The sequence below is a fragment of the Oncorhynchus gorbuscha genome, linkage group LG11 (genome assembly GCF_021184085.1).
Source record: "Oncorhynchus gorbuscha isolate QuinsamMale2020 ecotype Even-year linkage group LG11, OgorEven_v1.0, whole genome shotgun sequence".
Lineage (NCBI taxonomy): Eukaryota > Metazoa > Chordata > Actinopteri > Salmoniformes > Salmonidae > Oncorhynchus > Oncorhynchus gorbuscha.
The window spans coordinates 23622849-23637864 of NC_060183.1; the positions used below are offsets into that span (position 1 = coordinate 23622849).

Here is a 15016-nt window from a genome sequence, read left to right on the forward strand (position 1 = left end):
GTTAGAGCCAGTTTGCAATGTTCTGTGATGGAAGTACACAGCGTTGTACAAGATCTTCAGTTTCTTGGCAATTTCTCACATGGAATAGCCTTCATTTCTCAGAACAAGAATAGACTGACGAGTTTCAGAAGAAAGGTAATTGTTTCTGGCCAGTTTGAGCCTGTAATCGAACCCACAAATGCTGATGCTCCAGATACTCAACTAGTCTAAAGGCCAGTTTAATTGCTTCTTTAAGCAAAACAACAGTTTTCAGCTGTGCTAACATAATTGCAAAAGGGTTTTCTAATGACCAATTAGCTTTTTAAAATGATACACTTGGATTAGCTAACACAACGTGCCATTGGAACACAGGAGTGAGGGTTGCTGGTAATGGGCCTCTGTACGCCTATGTAGATATTCCATAATAATGTTTTATTCTTTTTAAAATCAGCTGTTTCCAGCTACAATAGCAATTTGAAACATTAACAGTATGTACACTATTTCTGATCAATTTGAAGTTATTTTAAAAATGGACAAAAAAAAGAGCTTGCCTTTCAAAAACAAGGACATTTCTAAGTGACCCCCAACTTTTAACGGTAGTGTAAACAAATCATACAGGGCCATGACAAAGACCTAGTTAAAAGTTAATTACCACATGGGCAAGACCTGATCCAAAAACAAAGATGTGACAGAAAAACAAAAACAGAGTATCCAGAAGTATGAATACCTTGGTATGTGCACTTCGGTTTTATAGACTCTCACTTAGTCACAACTATCTGTTTGGTCACTAGCACCAACCGGCAATGACGCAATATATGAAAGTCCTTCGAGAAAGCAAAGACAAAACTAAGCTCTCCAACCACACTCACTTCCATCCATTTTTTCATTTTCTTCCTCCCCTCCCTTATCCCTGTTCTCTTCTTTTCCTCGGCAGTTAGGTGATGTAGATGCGGTGGAAGTCGTTGGCCCCGAAGGCACAGTTGCACTTGGGGCACTTCCTTTGTCGGGTGTCGTAGCGAGTCTTCAGACACTCGTAGCAGAAAACGTGGAAACACTTGGTGAGCACGGTCTCCTTGTCGCGGGTGTTGCAGCACGGACAACGCAGCTTCGCCTGCCAGGTGTGGAGTACAGAAAATGTACAGTTAACGCTGTAAAATAAAGTGGCACCCATGTCCCGCAACATGTGAACCTTCTCACATGTAACTGATCGAACAAAAGCAAGGCCGGGCCATCAGGATGTGTGTATTTGTTTAATTACCTTGTACTGGTTGATCTCCTCCTGCAGGATCTCATCAGCATCAGTGTACACCTCCACTTTCTTCTGCTTCTCCAGCTTTCGTCGTAGCCTGGACAGGTCCTCCTATAAGTCAGCCAGACACAGTCGAATACTTTAGGAGCCTAGACTAAAACGACAGTTAACATTCACACTCAAAATGACCCGTTCCCACAGAAGGCTTTTAGGGGTTTGACAAATTAACATCAGGGCTCCCTCGAAAAAAAAGAAAAGAAAAGACATTCACGTTTACAAAATGAGACTCACCTGGTTAAATAAAGGATACATATGTGGAAAGGACAGACTTGTCCGTAGTTGTGTGTACCTGCGCTCTTTTGAGGTTGCCCAACTCCCGCTCTCTGGCGTTGCGGTTCTCAGACACAGATACCTGGATCTTCCTCAGCTTGGACTGGGTGTAATCCAGCTGCACCTTAAGGTCCTCAGCCAGCTGGGCTGCCTCCACCGCCTGAGATGGAGGGGCAAGAGACACTCAGATAGTATTGTCCTTAATAACAGTGGTATTGTTATTCCTTTTTGTGATATTATTACAATACCAATAGTAAAAGTAGTAGTACTATGAGTAGTAGTATTGGTAAGGTAACTGTGGAAGAAGGGGAGTTTAAAATTGTAAGTGGTATTGTTTTGCTACCTTCCTCTTGTTGAGTTCTAGTGCTTGTATGCGAACTCCTAACTCTTTCTCCAGATTGGTCAGTGAGCTCTGGAGGATGCCCTCTTTCTCCTCCAACTTCTGTACAACCAATAACTGGGCTTCCACCTGTGACAGACAGCAAGGGGAACCAATCAATCAGACCTTTTTCCTCATTAGCTCAGAAACACAAGCATTATCAGGACTACAATCAAATGTTTTTTTTATTTTTTTATTTCAATAGTCATCAGGGATGAACAACATGCAGCCCAAGACATGCTATTTTTTGACCCAGGGGTCTCTTAATAAATAAAACAGTCTGCCTTGCCGAATGAATGAGTTTACGCACCTGTTTTACATCCACCGCTTTTGTAAGTTGCCCTGAAAATAAACACACACGATGCTGACAGTTCATCCTCCACAGTCGCTCTCACCTGGGTCTTGAAGGTGAGCACCTGGTCAGCCAGCTCCTCCTTCTCCTCCCTCAGCAGCTTGTAGATCTGGTTGGACTTGATGCGTTCTGACATCAGCTTGAAGTTGGCGTCGTCCTTCTCCCTCAGCTGCTGCATCAGCCGGCTGTTCTGCTCCTGCATGTCCTCAAAGGCCTGGCCCGTCACGTCCATCTCACTCAGTAGGGCCTCCTCCTCCTGGACAGAATGGAGCGGTACGGGGGGGGGGGGGGGGGGAGGTTGGAATAGAGTTGGCATTTGTTTAGTTTTTTCCATTTTACTGTCAGTTATGTAGTTTAATTTAATTGAGGTCAAATCTCTTTGAGAGAGAGACCTGATACAATACGGCGGATGAAAACATTAGGTCACACAGTGTTACCTTGCAATGTATCCCGAACGGATCACACAATGTGATTGTAACTAACATGTATCAACTGACTTCACAATGACACCTCATCTAATGTAATTCAAATACCACTGAATAGCATCGTAACAACTCACTTATCGGCATCGAGATTGCTTAAGAAGTCAAATTCCATTGAAATCCCTGGTAAAAAAATAATAAAAAGCAATGGCAAAGCCAAGACAAACACACTGCAATTGTGACATTTAACATATTCAACAACTCTGCAACAGCTTTGATTGTGTAGTGGATATACAGTACTTGTTTGGTGGCCGTGAGCTTCTTCTGTAGGTGGTCGATTGTCTCCTCTGCCACACGGATCTTCCTGAGAGCGTCCTCATCAGCCAGCTTCTTGCTCTCCTTCCTCTCCCTCTCCTCCAGCTCTCGAACACGCACCCGCAACTCATCCACCTGGGACACGGGGGGAGGGATTTAGATGTAACACATGGACAAACACATAGGCACTCTACCACCTCATTATTTTTTTTATTTTTTTGTGACCAAGATTTTATAGACAATTCAATTTTTTTATACAGAATACAAGACATACAAAGTAGCAGGACCCAACAAATACCATTTAACTTTACATGTGAGATTCTTGATTTTTTTAAAATATAACCTCGGCTTTAGACTTGCGCTCTGCTGCCATAAGCTGCACTTTGTCCCTCTGCTCTTTGGGAGCTGATTTGTACATGTCCAAAAGTAGTTTCATCTCCTTCTGAGACTCCTGGGCTTTCCTGAGTGAAAAGGAGAATGAACATTAGAAGAGTTAGCACTACCTAACTTTAGAATGAGACAATGTGTTAAGGTCTTCTACTATATGAGAGTATATTTTATTTTAGGGGTGTGCCGAGTAATCGGTCAAAACGAGTACCTTAACAGATATGGTGAATTTTCTGAATAGGATTATGATGAGTATTTTTTGTAATTATCAGTGATTGGGGGGAACAAAGTCATTCTCAGCTGCCAGCACGCATCTCTCAAACAGTGTGAATGAAGCGTTGTGTACTATAAATTGTACTACTCAATTGGCTAGTTTGGCTGTCTGTCAAGAAATGGGCGGGGTGCGGGTTGAGCCTGCTGCCATAACTGGATTACATTTACATTACATTTAAGTCATTTAGCAGACGCTCTTATCCAGAGCGACTTACAAATTGGTGCATTCACCTTATGACATCCAGTGGAACAGCCACTTTACAATAGTGCATCTACATATTTTAAGGGGGGGGGGTGAGAAGGATTATTTTATCCTATCCTAGGTATTCCTTAAAGAGGTGGGGTTTCAGGTGTCTCCGGAAGGTGGTGATTGACTCCGCTGTCCTGGCGTCGTGAGGGAGTTTGTTCCACCATTGGGGAGCCAGAGCAGCGAACAGTTTTGACTGGGCTGAGCGGGAACTGTACTTCCTCAGTGGTAGCAGGCCAGAGGTGGATGAACGCAGTGCCCTTATTTGGGTGTAGGGCCTGATCAGAGCCTGGAGGTACAGGTGCCGTTCCCCTCACAGCTCCGTAGGCAAGCACCATGGTCTTGTAGCGGATGCGAGCTTCAACTGGAAGCCAGTGGAGAGAGCGGAGGAGCGGGGTGACGTGAGAGAACTTGGGAAGGTTGAACACCAGACGGGCTGCGGCGTTCTGGATGAGTTGTAGGGGTTTAATGGCACAGGCAGGGAGCCCAGCCAACAGCGAGTTGCAGTAATCCAGACGGGAGATGACAAGTGCCTGGATTAGGACCTGTGCCGCTTCCTGTGTGAGGCAACTCTGCGGATGTTGTAGAGCATGAACCTACAGGAACGGGCCACCGCCTTGATGTTAGTTGAGAACGACAGGGTGTTGTCCAGGATCACGCCAAGGTTCTTAGCGCTCTGGGAGGAGGACACAATGGAGTTGTCAACCGTGATGGCGAGATCATGGAACGGGCAGTCCTTCCCGGGAGGAAGAGCAGCTCCGTCTTGCCAGTTCAGCTTGAGGTGGTGATCCGTCATCCACACTGATATGCCTGCCAGACATGCAGAGATGCGATTCGCCACCTGGTCATCAGAAGGGGGAAAGGAGAAGATTAATTGTGTGTCGTCTGCATAGCAATGATAGGAGAGACCATGTGAGGTTATGACAGAGCCAAGTGACTTGGTGTATAGCGAGAATAGGAGAGGGCCTAGAACAGAGCCCTGGGGGACACCAGTGGTGAGAGCGCATGGTGAGGAGACAGATTCTCGCCACGCCACCTGGTAGGAGCGACCTGTCAGGTAGGACGCAATCCAAGCGTGGGCCACGCCGGAGATGCCCAACTCGGAGAGGGTGGAGAGGAGTATCTGATGGTTCACAGTATCGAAGGCAGCCGATAGGTCTAGAAGGATGAGAGCAGAGGAGAGAGAGTTAGCTTTAGCGGTGCGGAGCGCCTCCGTGATACAGAGAAGAGCAGTCTCAGTTGAATGACTAGTCTTGAAACCTGACTGATTTGGATCAAGAAGGTCATTCTGAGAGAGATAGCGGGAGAGCTGACCAAGGACGGCACGTTCAAGAGTTTTGGAGAGAAAAGAAAGAAGGGATACTGGTCTGTAGTTGTTGACATCGGAGGGATCGAGTGTAGGTTTTTTCAGAAGGGGTGCAACTCTCGCTCTCTTGAAGACGGATTAGAACAAGTCGCCGCTCCCTCTGTCTTTATGTCGCGTGCTAAGCCCATGCTTGCTTGCTATTATAATTTGTTTCTCGCCCAGGCATTTTCACATTTGAAAATGACAAATGCAGATAGTTCATTTTCATGGTACAAATGTTGTGGCATAAGTGTAGGGAGAGAACATTTTTGCTCTTTTTGAAAGCAAAAAATATATATAAAAACACGGGGAAAGCAAATTACCTTCAACTAAATCTGGGTCTGGAATAAATGCAGGCAGCAGTAGCCATCCACGCATTATATATTAGCCTATTTTGTTGATAATTGAATAGGACTAAGTCAGTCAATCATATGCATTTTCAGCTGTCAGGATCATTTCTTAACTTTGAACAATATATATTACCTTTATTTAACCAGGCAAGTCAGTTAAGAACAAATTCTTATTTTCAATAATGGCCTAGGAACAGTGGGGCAGAACAACAGATTTGTACCTTGTCGGCTCAGGGGTTTGAACTTGCAACCTTCCGGTTACTAATCCAACGCTCTAACCACTAGGCTACCCTGCTGCCCCAACAATGTGTGAAGGAACATAACGATGTGCTCTGAGATGCACTCTGAATTATAGTACAGTAATGTGCACTTGTGGTATAGGCTTTACCTGCATTTAAAGGTCACTTCCAGGTTTTCCGATCACAAGTAAATCTGATAACGAGTATCATGTGAGATAAAACAGATCGAATTACGAATATGAACAGATCTGCACACCCCTACTTTATTCAGTATAATATGAAAAATGGGAGTTGTGGGTTCTATAATCAAAAACAAAACATACTTAAGTTCCGCCCTCAGCATCTTCAGGGTGTCCGAATCTTTCCTCTTCAACTCCTCGCTGCGCTGTCGCTCTCTTTCTCGCTCCCTCTCTCGTTCCCTCTCAGTCTCCCTCTCTCTCTCCCGGGCCCGCTGTCTCTCCAGCTCCCTCCTCCTCTCCTCCTCCTCCTCTTGGTCTTCATCCTCCTCTTTCTTCACCTCCAGGCTGTCGCTCACCGGCTCCTCCAATGACAGAAGCCCGGTGTCACCACTCTGACACCGCAACTGACATAGGGGCAGGGATAGAAAATGGATGTGAGACATCAATCGCGTGGATCAGTGATTTTCATAGCAAATATCATGATTCAAATAAGTCACGTTGATCCTCATCTACTAACCTAATATTGTGCAGCTCAAGTTTTGTTGAACCACATGACCGAACCACCTCACCAGGGCAAACTCAAGGTTCTAGTTAGCGTATAATAAGGGTCCAGAGTAGAGCCTTGCAAGGGGATTCATTTTAAGCGAGCACTACCCTACCCAGGCCGATTGATTCTGGTAAATTCAGGGCCCTGCCCAAAACCAGAAATAACTTCCTCCAATACTAAATCCATTAGCTGCTCCCTGCACTCAGCTCACTCTGCTCATTGCAGCTCTGAGTCGGAGTATCCATAGCAACGGATCCGATTGGGTTGCTCTGCTCAATGAAGAGACACGAGAGAGCAGTTAGCGGTTTGCTACTTTCGGTCACTCTAAACTCAGACACAACTCAAGGACCATTAGTTTCTGTGAAATAATCTCTCCCGTCTTATATTTGACGAGGATGAAGTACTTCTGACACCATGTTACGATCTTAGTCAGATATGACTGTACTGCGCTGCCGAGCACACGCAAGTGGCTCAGCATCAAAATGTTACTGATGAAAAAAAAAACTGGGCCCTACCCTAACCCGATGTATAATGTCGGGGCCCTGTCGGGCTCAGGTCGGGTAGCAGCACTCTAGTCCAGAATTTATCCTGACCTGGTCAGGTCATCTGGTTAGAAAAATTGCCGGGCTCTTTCCGCATATTGATTAAATATGCAGAATTTAATTTAATATAAAAATATGATATATATATTCAGAAGAAAGTCTATTGGTCCCACGTAGAGGATCCGCCGCCCTACCTTGTTGATCTCCATCTGTGTTTCTCGGAGCTTCCGCTTGTAACGCTGCACGTCACCTTTCAGCTGGTGGTTGTGGTTCTGGAGGCTGCTGATGAGGTGGCGCATCTCTCTGTTGATTGGGCCTGAGGGAAAGATCAAAGGGGGACAGAAGGGTTGATAAGGAAACAATGACCGTGCGTTTCAGTCAGAGCCTCTGTTTTGTCTGACTGTAGTCTGCGTGTGCTAAACTTGTGAAGTATCGCTTAAACTAGTGAGCAATATGGATAGTGATAACAGGATAGGACATTCATCCCAAACACAGTCAACATCCTTGGTTAGAGGGTGGGGGGGAAAAAAGGAATAAGACTGACAATCATCCATTCAAGATTCTCACTGAGAAATTTTTGCTTTCTATGGGAAACTGTTAATGATAGAAACAAGCCTCGGGAGTGAGAGGTGTTGTGGAGATGAGACGTTACCTGCTTGCTCGTTGGCCGCCAGGTTCTGCTCAAACTCGATGCGCAGCATCTCGTACTCTTTGCGCACCTGGGCCAGCGTGTCTTCCAGCTGGATGACCTCTGTGCGGAGCTTCTTCTGTAGGGACAGCTCGTCACTCTGAACAGATGACAAGCGCCACAGCTTTTGTTGGCGGCAGTCCAACGGCAACGTCACACCAAACCTCTGACGTCCTGACTAGTTTTAGCCAGTTTTTACTGATTGTGACACGATCCACTTTCCAAACATACAAAGAGAGCCTGTCTGTTTCTGCTTACACCAAATTGGTCATGTTTTGCCCAAACACAAGGCACTGTAGCCATGGCAATGACACACCATTGTGGAATGCAGAGCTAGTCAGCTCCCCGGGCCGCTGTAACCCGGGCTGTACAAAATACCTTTCTAACCACATATATTCCTAGCGTATTCATGATATACATGCCAGACCTGGGTTCAAATAGTATTTGTTTTCTTTCAAATACTTTAGCTGCGCTTGATTGAGTGTGCCTGGCACAATGAAAACAATGGAATAGTCCCAAAATTGCAAAACCCATCCACCTGGTACCACAAGCAGGGGTGGGTGGATACTATTTGAACCCAGATCTGATACGCTGAAATGTTTGTTACTTTAAAATCAGTGGCTCCCTCCTACACTTCAGTAATTTGTCCGATTATTTTATGCAGAGCGACAATCAGTCCATTCAACTAAGGGAGGTAAATTAACCATGGATCATAACCATTGCAAGTAAAAACCTTCTTCTAAATAGCCGTGCTCTGCAAAATCAGTGCTCCTGACCTCCATGTGCTCTATCTGTCGGAGGTGGGCGTTCTTTGCGGTGAGGAGCAGGGCCCGGGCCTCATCCAGCTGGGTCTTCACCCCCAAAGACTCGTTGTAGAGCAGGGAGAATTGGGACTGCAGGCACTTGTAGTCCGCGGTCTCTTTCACCACATCCTCTGGAATATTTTTCAGGTCCAACTGAAAAGGTAAGTGAGTGAATTAACCCCCCCTCCATACACTGTAAGACACCTTGGGACATGGTGAAAAACTAAATGACTGCAATTCATTTGGGATAGAGCAAACAGACAAGGGAACATTGGCCAAGAAATTACATACAGAGTATACATTCAGTTATCATAACATAAAACAATTATAAACACTAACATTTGTTTTAAGTGTTTACAGTGCCTTATGAAAGTATTCATACCCCATGACTTATTCCACATTGTTGTGTTACAGCCCAAATTCAAAATGGATTAAATTTATATTTTTTCTCACCGATCTACACACAATACCCCATAATGAAAAAGTAAAAACACGTTTTTCGAAAATGTTGCTAATTTCTTGAGAATTAAATAAAGAAATCTGTAATTGACACCGGAGTCAATGATTTGTAGAAGAACCTTGGCAGCGATTACAGCTTTGAATAATCTTGTGTATGTCTGTATCAGCTTTGCACATCTGGATTTCCTCCCATTGTTCCTTGCAGATTTTCACAAGATCTGTTAAGTTAGATGGGGAGCGGCGGTGAACAGCAATCTTCAAGTCTTTCCACAAATGTTCAATGGGATTCAAGTCTGGGCTTAAGCTGTTCCACCTGTTAGATTCTGGGTTAAACTTGGAACATTGTTTGGAACCTTGTTTAGAACCGAACACATCCAACAATTTCCACATTTTTGTTCTGAAGCCATTCCAGCATTGCTTTGGCTTTATGCTTGGGGTCATTGTCCTGTTGGAATGTAAATCTTCGCCCCCAGTCTAAGGTCGTTTGCACTCTGAAACAGGTTCTCATCAAGGATTTGCCAGTATTTGGCTCAATTCATTGTTCCCTCTATCCTTACGATGCTGCCACCACCACCATGCTTCACGGTAGGGATGGTGTTAGATGGGTGATGAGCTGTGCCTGGTTTTCTCCAGACATAGAGCTTTGCAATCAGGCCAAAGAGTTACATTTTTGTCTCATCAGACCAAATAATATTTTGCCTTATGTTCTCAGTCTTTCACAAGCCTTTTTGCAAACTCCAGGTGTGCTGTCATGTGCCTTTTGATCAAAGCCCAGATTGGTGAAGCACTGTAGAGTCTGTTATCCTTCTGGCAGGTTCTCCCATCTAAGCCAAGGAACTCTGTAGTTCTGTCAGAGTGGTAACTGGGTTCTTGGTCACCTCCATGACCAAGGTCCTTCTTTGTGGTTGCGCAGTTTGATCGGACGGCCATATATTCCCAATGATGGAGACCACCGCGCTTTTGGAAACTTTCAACACTGTCGAAATTGTTTTATACCCTTCCCCAGATATATGCCTCATCACAATTCTATCTCAGAGATCTATGGACAGTTCCTTGTACTTCATGGTATAGCTTCTGCTCTGACATGCTTTGGCCCAAAAAAATGAATTGGCCACAGGTGCACTCCAATCAAGTTGTAGTGACATCTCAAGGATGATCAAAGGAAATTGGATGCACCGGAGCTGAATTTGGAGTGTCATTGAATTTTGAATCAATTTGAAAACATGTTTTCACCTTGTCATTATGGGATATTGTGTGTAGATGGGTGATGTTTATGTTTTAATCATTGTTGAATTTAGGCTGGAGCAACATAATTTGGAATAAGTCTAGGGTTATGATTATATTCTGAAGCCACTGTGTCCATTCTACAATTATAATCATCCTTGACATGACATCTGACTCATGACTGTCTGAATAGTGAGCATCTCCTTTGTTAAGCTGACATAACAGAATGCACAGCGTATTGTCTTGTATTCCCTCAGAGGGGGATGCTGTTCTACCTTGAGTTTCTCGCTCTCCCTGACAGCCTCCTGGAGCTCCTGCTGTAGTTTCTCCAGGTCTGCCATGCGGTTGTTGGCCAGCTCCTGGTTCTGCTCCAACTCTGCATTCAGGCTCTCAAACTAACAGATATAATAATTACAATATGGAGTTAATTTGTATCACTTTGGGCACTAGGCCGTCATTGTAAATAAGAATTTGTTCTTAACTGACTTGCCAAGTTAAATAAAAATTTAAATAAATATGACAGGGTTGGAAACAACAATGTATCAAAACAAGATGGAAGGGAAGCTCAAAGATGGACAATTGGACAATAGTGGTTGGACAATAGTCTGCACTCACCTTCTGTATATTGAGGGTGATCTGGCCACCGGGTAGCCCCCCTGAGCTGCCAGTGGTGTAGTAGCCAGAGGTCAACTGGACAGAACAATCAGAGAAGGTTTAGCGAACTTGGCCCATACATTAGTACACAAACCCAGACATATTACAATAGCTATATAGACGTGGTTACAGTCCTCATTTCCGCAATAAAACATCAAGACATTATTTTACCCATGTACATACAGAAGGACATCAATAAACCCCCCCCCACACACACACACACACACACACAACTGCTGTTCAATGGACGGCATGCTCTGCTGCTTCAGCCTTGTTGCTGGCCATCGATGCATAACCTGCTCCATTACACACACAAAGTAAATTAGGTACACACCCACCGACGCACACAAATTACACACACCTGCTCCAATGCCTCAGCCAGATGCTTGTTTAGCTTCTGTTCCCTCTTACGGAGCTTCTCGATGTCCCACTGTAGATCCTCCACAGCAGTCTCCATCTCAGACACCTTGGTCTCCGAGCTTGTCACCTTATCCACAAGCTCGTTGTACTGTTAAAGAGGAGCAGAGATGAGAGCAAAAATGTGATTATGAAATTGGTTGGATGAGTCCACACAAATCGCCATGTATTACCACCGATGAGAACTAGCAGACATTCACATTGAGGAGGATACAAAAGCTTGAAAGACGACACTATGGAGATGTGGGCATACCAATCACACACACACACTATACATGACAGGGTGAGGTAACATACCTCCATAGACATCTTGTGGTGTCTGCCCTGCAGGGAGGAGGCCAGGTCTTGCAGTCTGCCATTCTCCTCTAGCAGAGTACGATTCAGACGGAGCATCTCTTCCTGGCTGTCATCGTCACACGCTGACAAAGACATCACAGTCACTATGGTTACTCAACTAGTGATTGCATTTGCCACGTAGCAGATGCTTCTATCCAAAGCGACTTACAGGAATTTAACACGAGATCAAAGTGAATGTCACACTAGGCACCAGAGTGAATGTCACACTAGGCACCAGAGTGAATGTCACACTAGGCACCAGAGTGAATGTCACACTAGGCACCAGAGTGAATGTCATAGTAGGGACCAGAGTGAATGTCATAGTAGGGACCAGTGTGAATGTCATAGTAGGGACCAGTGTGAATGTAACTCTAGGCACCAGAGTGAATGTCACACTAGGCACCAGAGTGAATGTCATAGTAGGGACCAGAGTGAATGTCATAGTAGGGACGAGTGTGAATGTCACAGTAGGGACCACAGTGAATGTCACACTAGGGACAACAGTGAATGTCACACTAGGGACCACAGTGAATGTCACACTAGGGACCACAGTGAATGTCACACTAGGGACCACAGTGAATGTCACACTAGGGACAACAGTGAATGTCACACTAGGGACCACAGTGAATGTCATAGTTGGGAACCCCTCTACATAATTATGCTAAATGTAGAACCCACATGATGCTACAAACAGAAAGTGAAAAACTCCAGAGTCATGATAAGCGAGTCTGAATAGTTACCTGAGGACAGGAACTGGGTGCATAGGCCGTTGATGCGGCTGTGCAGCCTGTCGAAGACGCAGACCATGCAGGCAGCGGCCTCCTTGCTGAACTGCATCCTGTCCCGCAGCTGCAGGCTGAGCTCCTCCTCACTGCTGTTGTCCAAAGTGGAGAGGAAGGCTTTGGTACTCTCACTGAGGGTAGTAGTGGGCGGCGGGGCTAAACAGTCAGGATGAGAAGACTTAGGATGTGTTTTTTAAATTTAACTAGGCAAGTCAAATTCGTATTTACAAAGACGGCCTACAAGTAAGTGATAAGTGACAGAAAGGTTTAGTGCTTGATGTTGCCGTACCTCACACCAGTTATTACCGGTGGCAACGCAATGGACTCAGAGATAACATTACTTCTGATCAGAGGCTAGATATGCGTAGATGAAAAAGGTTGAGAGAGAGCAGGAATCCTCTTTACCGGTTGTAGAGTCCTGCTGTGGTTCACGGGCTATCTCCATACCGTCGGGTGGTGGAGGCCGTTTCTCCTCGTGTTCTGGCACTGGGAGTGGGGCTGAGGGAGGGGGTGGTGGGATCATCATGCCATCCGCGTCCATCGGGGTAGGGGTAGAAACAGGAGTAGCGGGGGTGCCGGGACCACCGTGGGGTCAATGCGTTGGCGCAGGACGTGAAAATTTTCTTCCAACTGGAAGTTAGAGAAAGAGGGTAATAGACTGTGTGTGTGGGGGGGGTTACACTTTAAGTTGAGAATATGTCTATGTTCCTTCACGGCAGCAAATGATTGTAGGACGTACGTACCTGGGACCAGTAGCGATTCACAATGAGCAGTGTGGTATCGTCAGTAGCTTGTCGCTTTTCCAGCTTCTCGATCTTCTCCCGCAGCTCATCCTCCATGGTCTGCCTCTGCTCCAGACGCTCACTCAGCTTTTTGTTCTTAAACTGGATCACCTTCATGTCCATCTCCTCCTGCAGACGTCACGTGACAATAAAGAAGATCAATTAAAACATCCCTCCTGTATGGTTAAGCACAGACAAGACCCAGTTGTGGGGGACAAAAAGATGACTAACCGTAGAGGACACTCCCCCAATGCGTATGGGCTCAATGAGAGTGGTGGTGGTCTTTTCCTCTTTTTTACATTTCTTCTCAGGTGGACCAGGGGAGCTGTCCCCACCTGAGGCTCGCTTCCCTCCCCCGGTGCCAGACATGGTTGCTGCTTCTGCAACAAAAGCGTGACAGCCGTTTTAGGACACAAAGCCGATGAAAAGGGGGTGTTTCATTTGAACAACTTCATTTGTCAGCTGCCTATGGCCTCTACGAAGAGATATTTATGATGACAAGACTAATCACTTCCCCGTGTCAACACCAACTTTTGAAGTTTAATTTAGAAAATGATACTGAAACTATCTACTATTTGGTATACAACTCCAAATAATTGATGTGGATTGCTTTGAATTGCCCAAGTTGGCAAATTAATTCAGATTTGTATATGCCAATTCAATGAAGGCCAGGATGTCCCACTAGCTAACTTGCTAGCTATCCCATTTCTGAAGTGTGGAATATGTAAACCTGCAAGTGGGCATCCAAAACTTGGCAGAGTAGCTATCCATGTTAGCTACCTAAATAGCAGTAGTTGCATGCTTAACGTACACTACATGACCAAAAGTATGTGGACACATGCTCGTCGAACATCTCATTCCAAAATTATGTGCATTAATATGGAGTTGAACCATTGTTGCCCTTAAGTCATTTTCACTTCACAATAACAGCACTTACAGTTGACCAGGGTAGTTCTAGCAGTGCAAAAAATGGACTAACAGACTTGAAGGAAAGGTGGGATCCTATGACGGTGCCACATTGAAAGTCACTGAGCTCTTCAGTAAGGCCATTCTACTGCCAATGTTTGTCTTTGAAGAATATATGGCTATGTTCTCGATTTTATACACCGGTGTGGCTGAAATAGCCGAATTGGCAACGGGTGTGGCTGAAATAGCCGAACCCACTAATTTGAAGGGGTGTCCACATACATTTTTATACAGTGTATATTTTACTAGCTACTATAACTAACGTTTGAAAGAATCTAGCTAGCTAACAGGCTAATGCTAATTGTAATGAATGCTAACGTTACCCGGCAAGCAGATTAGAGTTATACGGCCTATGCACTCGAATCACTGTGAAATGTTTACTACATACAATCACACGTTTTTATTTAAAGATCACTACCAACTATCACAAACCTTCACCAGCAAAAAAAATAATTTGTAAAACATAGTCACTAACCGGAGATGACGACGGCAATTATTTAAGCAGTTTCCTGTACGGCACGGTAAGTGTACCGATGAGAAAGTCGTTTTTATTCAAATCAAAGGTCCTGTAGTCCGTTTCTCGCTGTTTTTTTTACTATGTAGAATGCATGCGATACACATTTTGTCATTATTCAATAACTATCCCAACGTTGTGTTATACGATTAATTATGTGAAATATTGTTTAGTCCATGCCACGCCTCACTCCGTCCTCATGATGGCACTACAGTCTACAGCCCCTTCATATGCATTGTTGTATGTAAATACATGT

At 44.9% G+C, this 15016-nt stretch overlaps 1 protein-coding gene across 1 annotated transcript; it reads right to left on the reverse strand.

The window, feature by feature from the left end:
• Positions 1–680: 680 nt before the first annotated feature.
• On the reverse strand, positions 681–14699 carry rnf40 (ring finger protein 40). The gene is given in 21 exon segments (XM_046369020.1): positions 681–1090; positions 1238–1339; positions 1578–1718; positions 1902–2027; positions 2333–2545; positions 3012–3161; positions 3370–3487; positions 6191–6450; positions 7330–7451; positions 7788–7923; positions 8600–8779; positions 10585–10704; positions 10925–10999; positions 11325–11471; positions 11678–11799; positions 12457–12654; positions 12904–13065; positions 13068–13128; positions 13242–13409; positions 13512–13660; positions 14679–14699. Coding segments are annotated over 20 exon segments (2916 nt in total). The 5' UTR covers positions 13650–13660; positions 14679–14699; the 3' UTR covers positions 681–913.
• Positions 14700–15016: the final 317 nt, after the last annotated feature.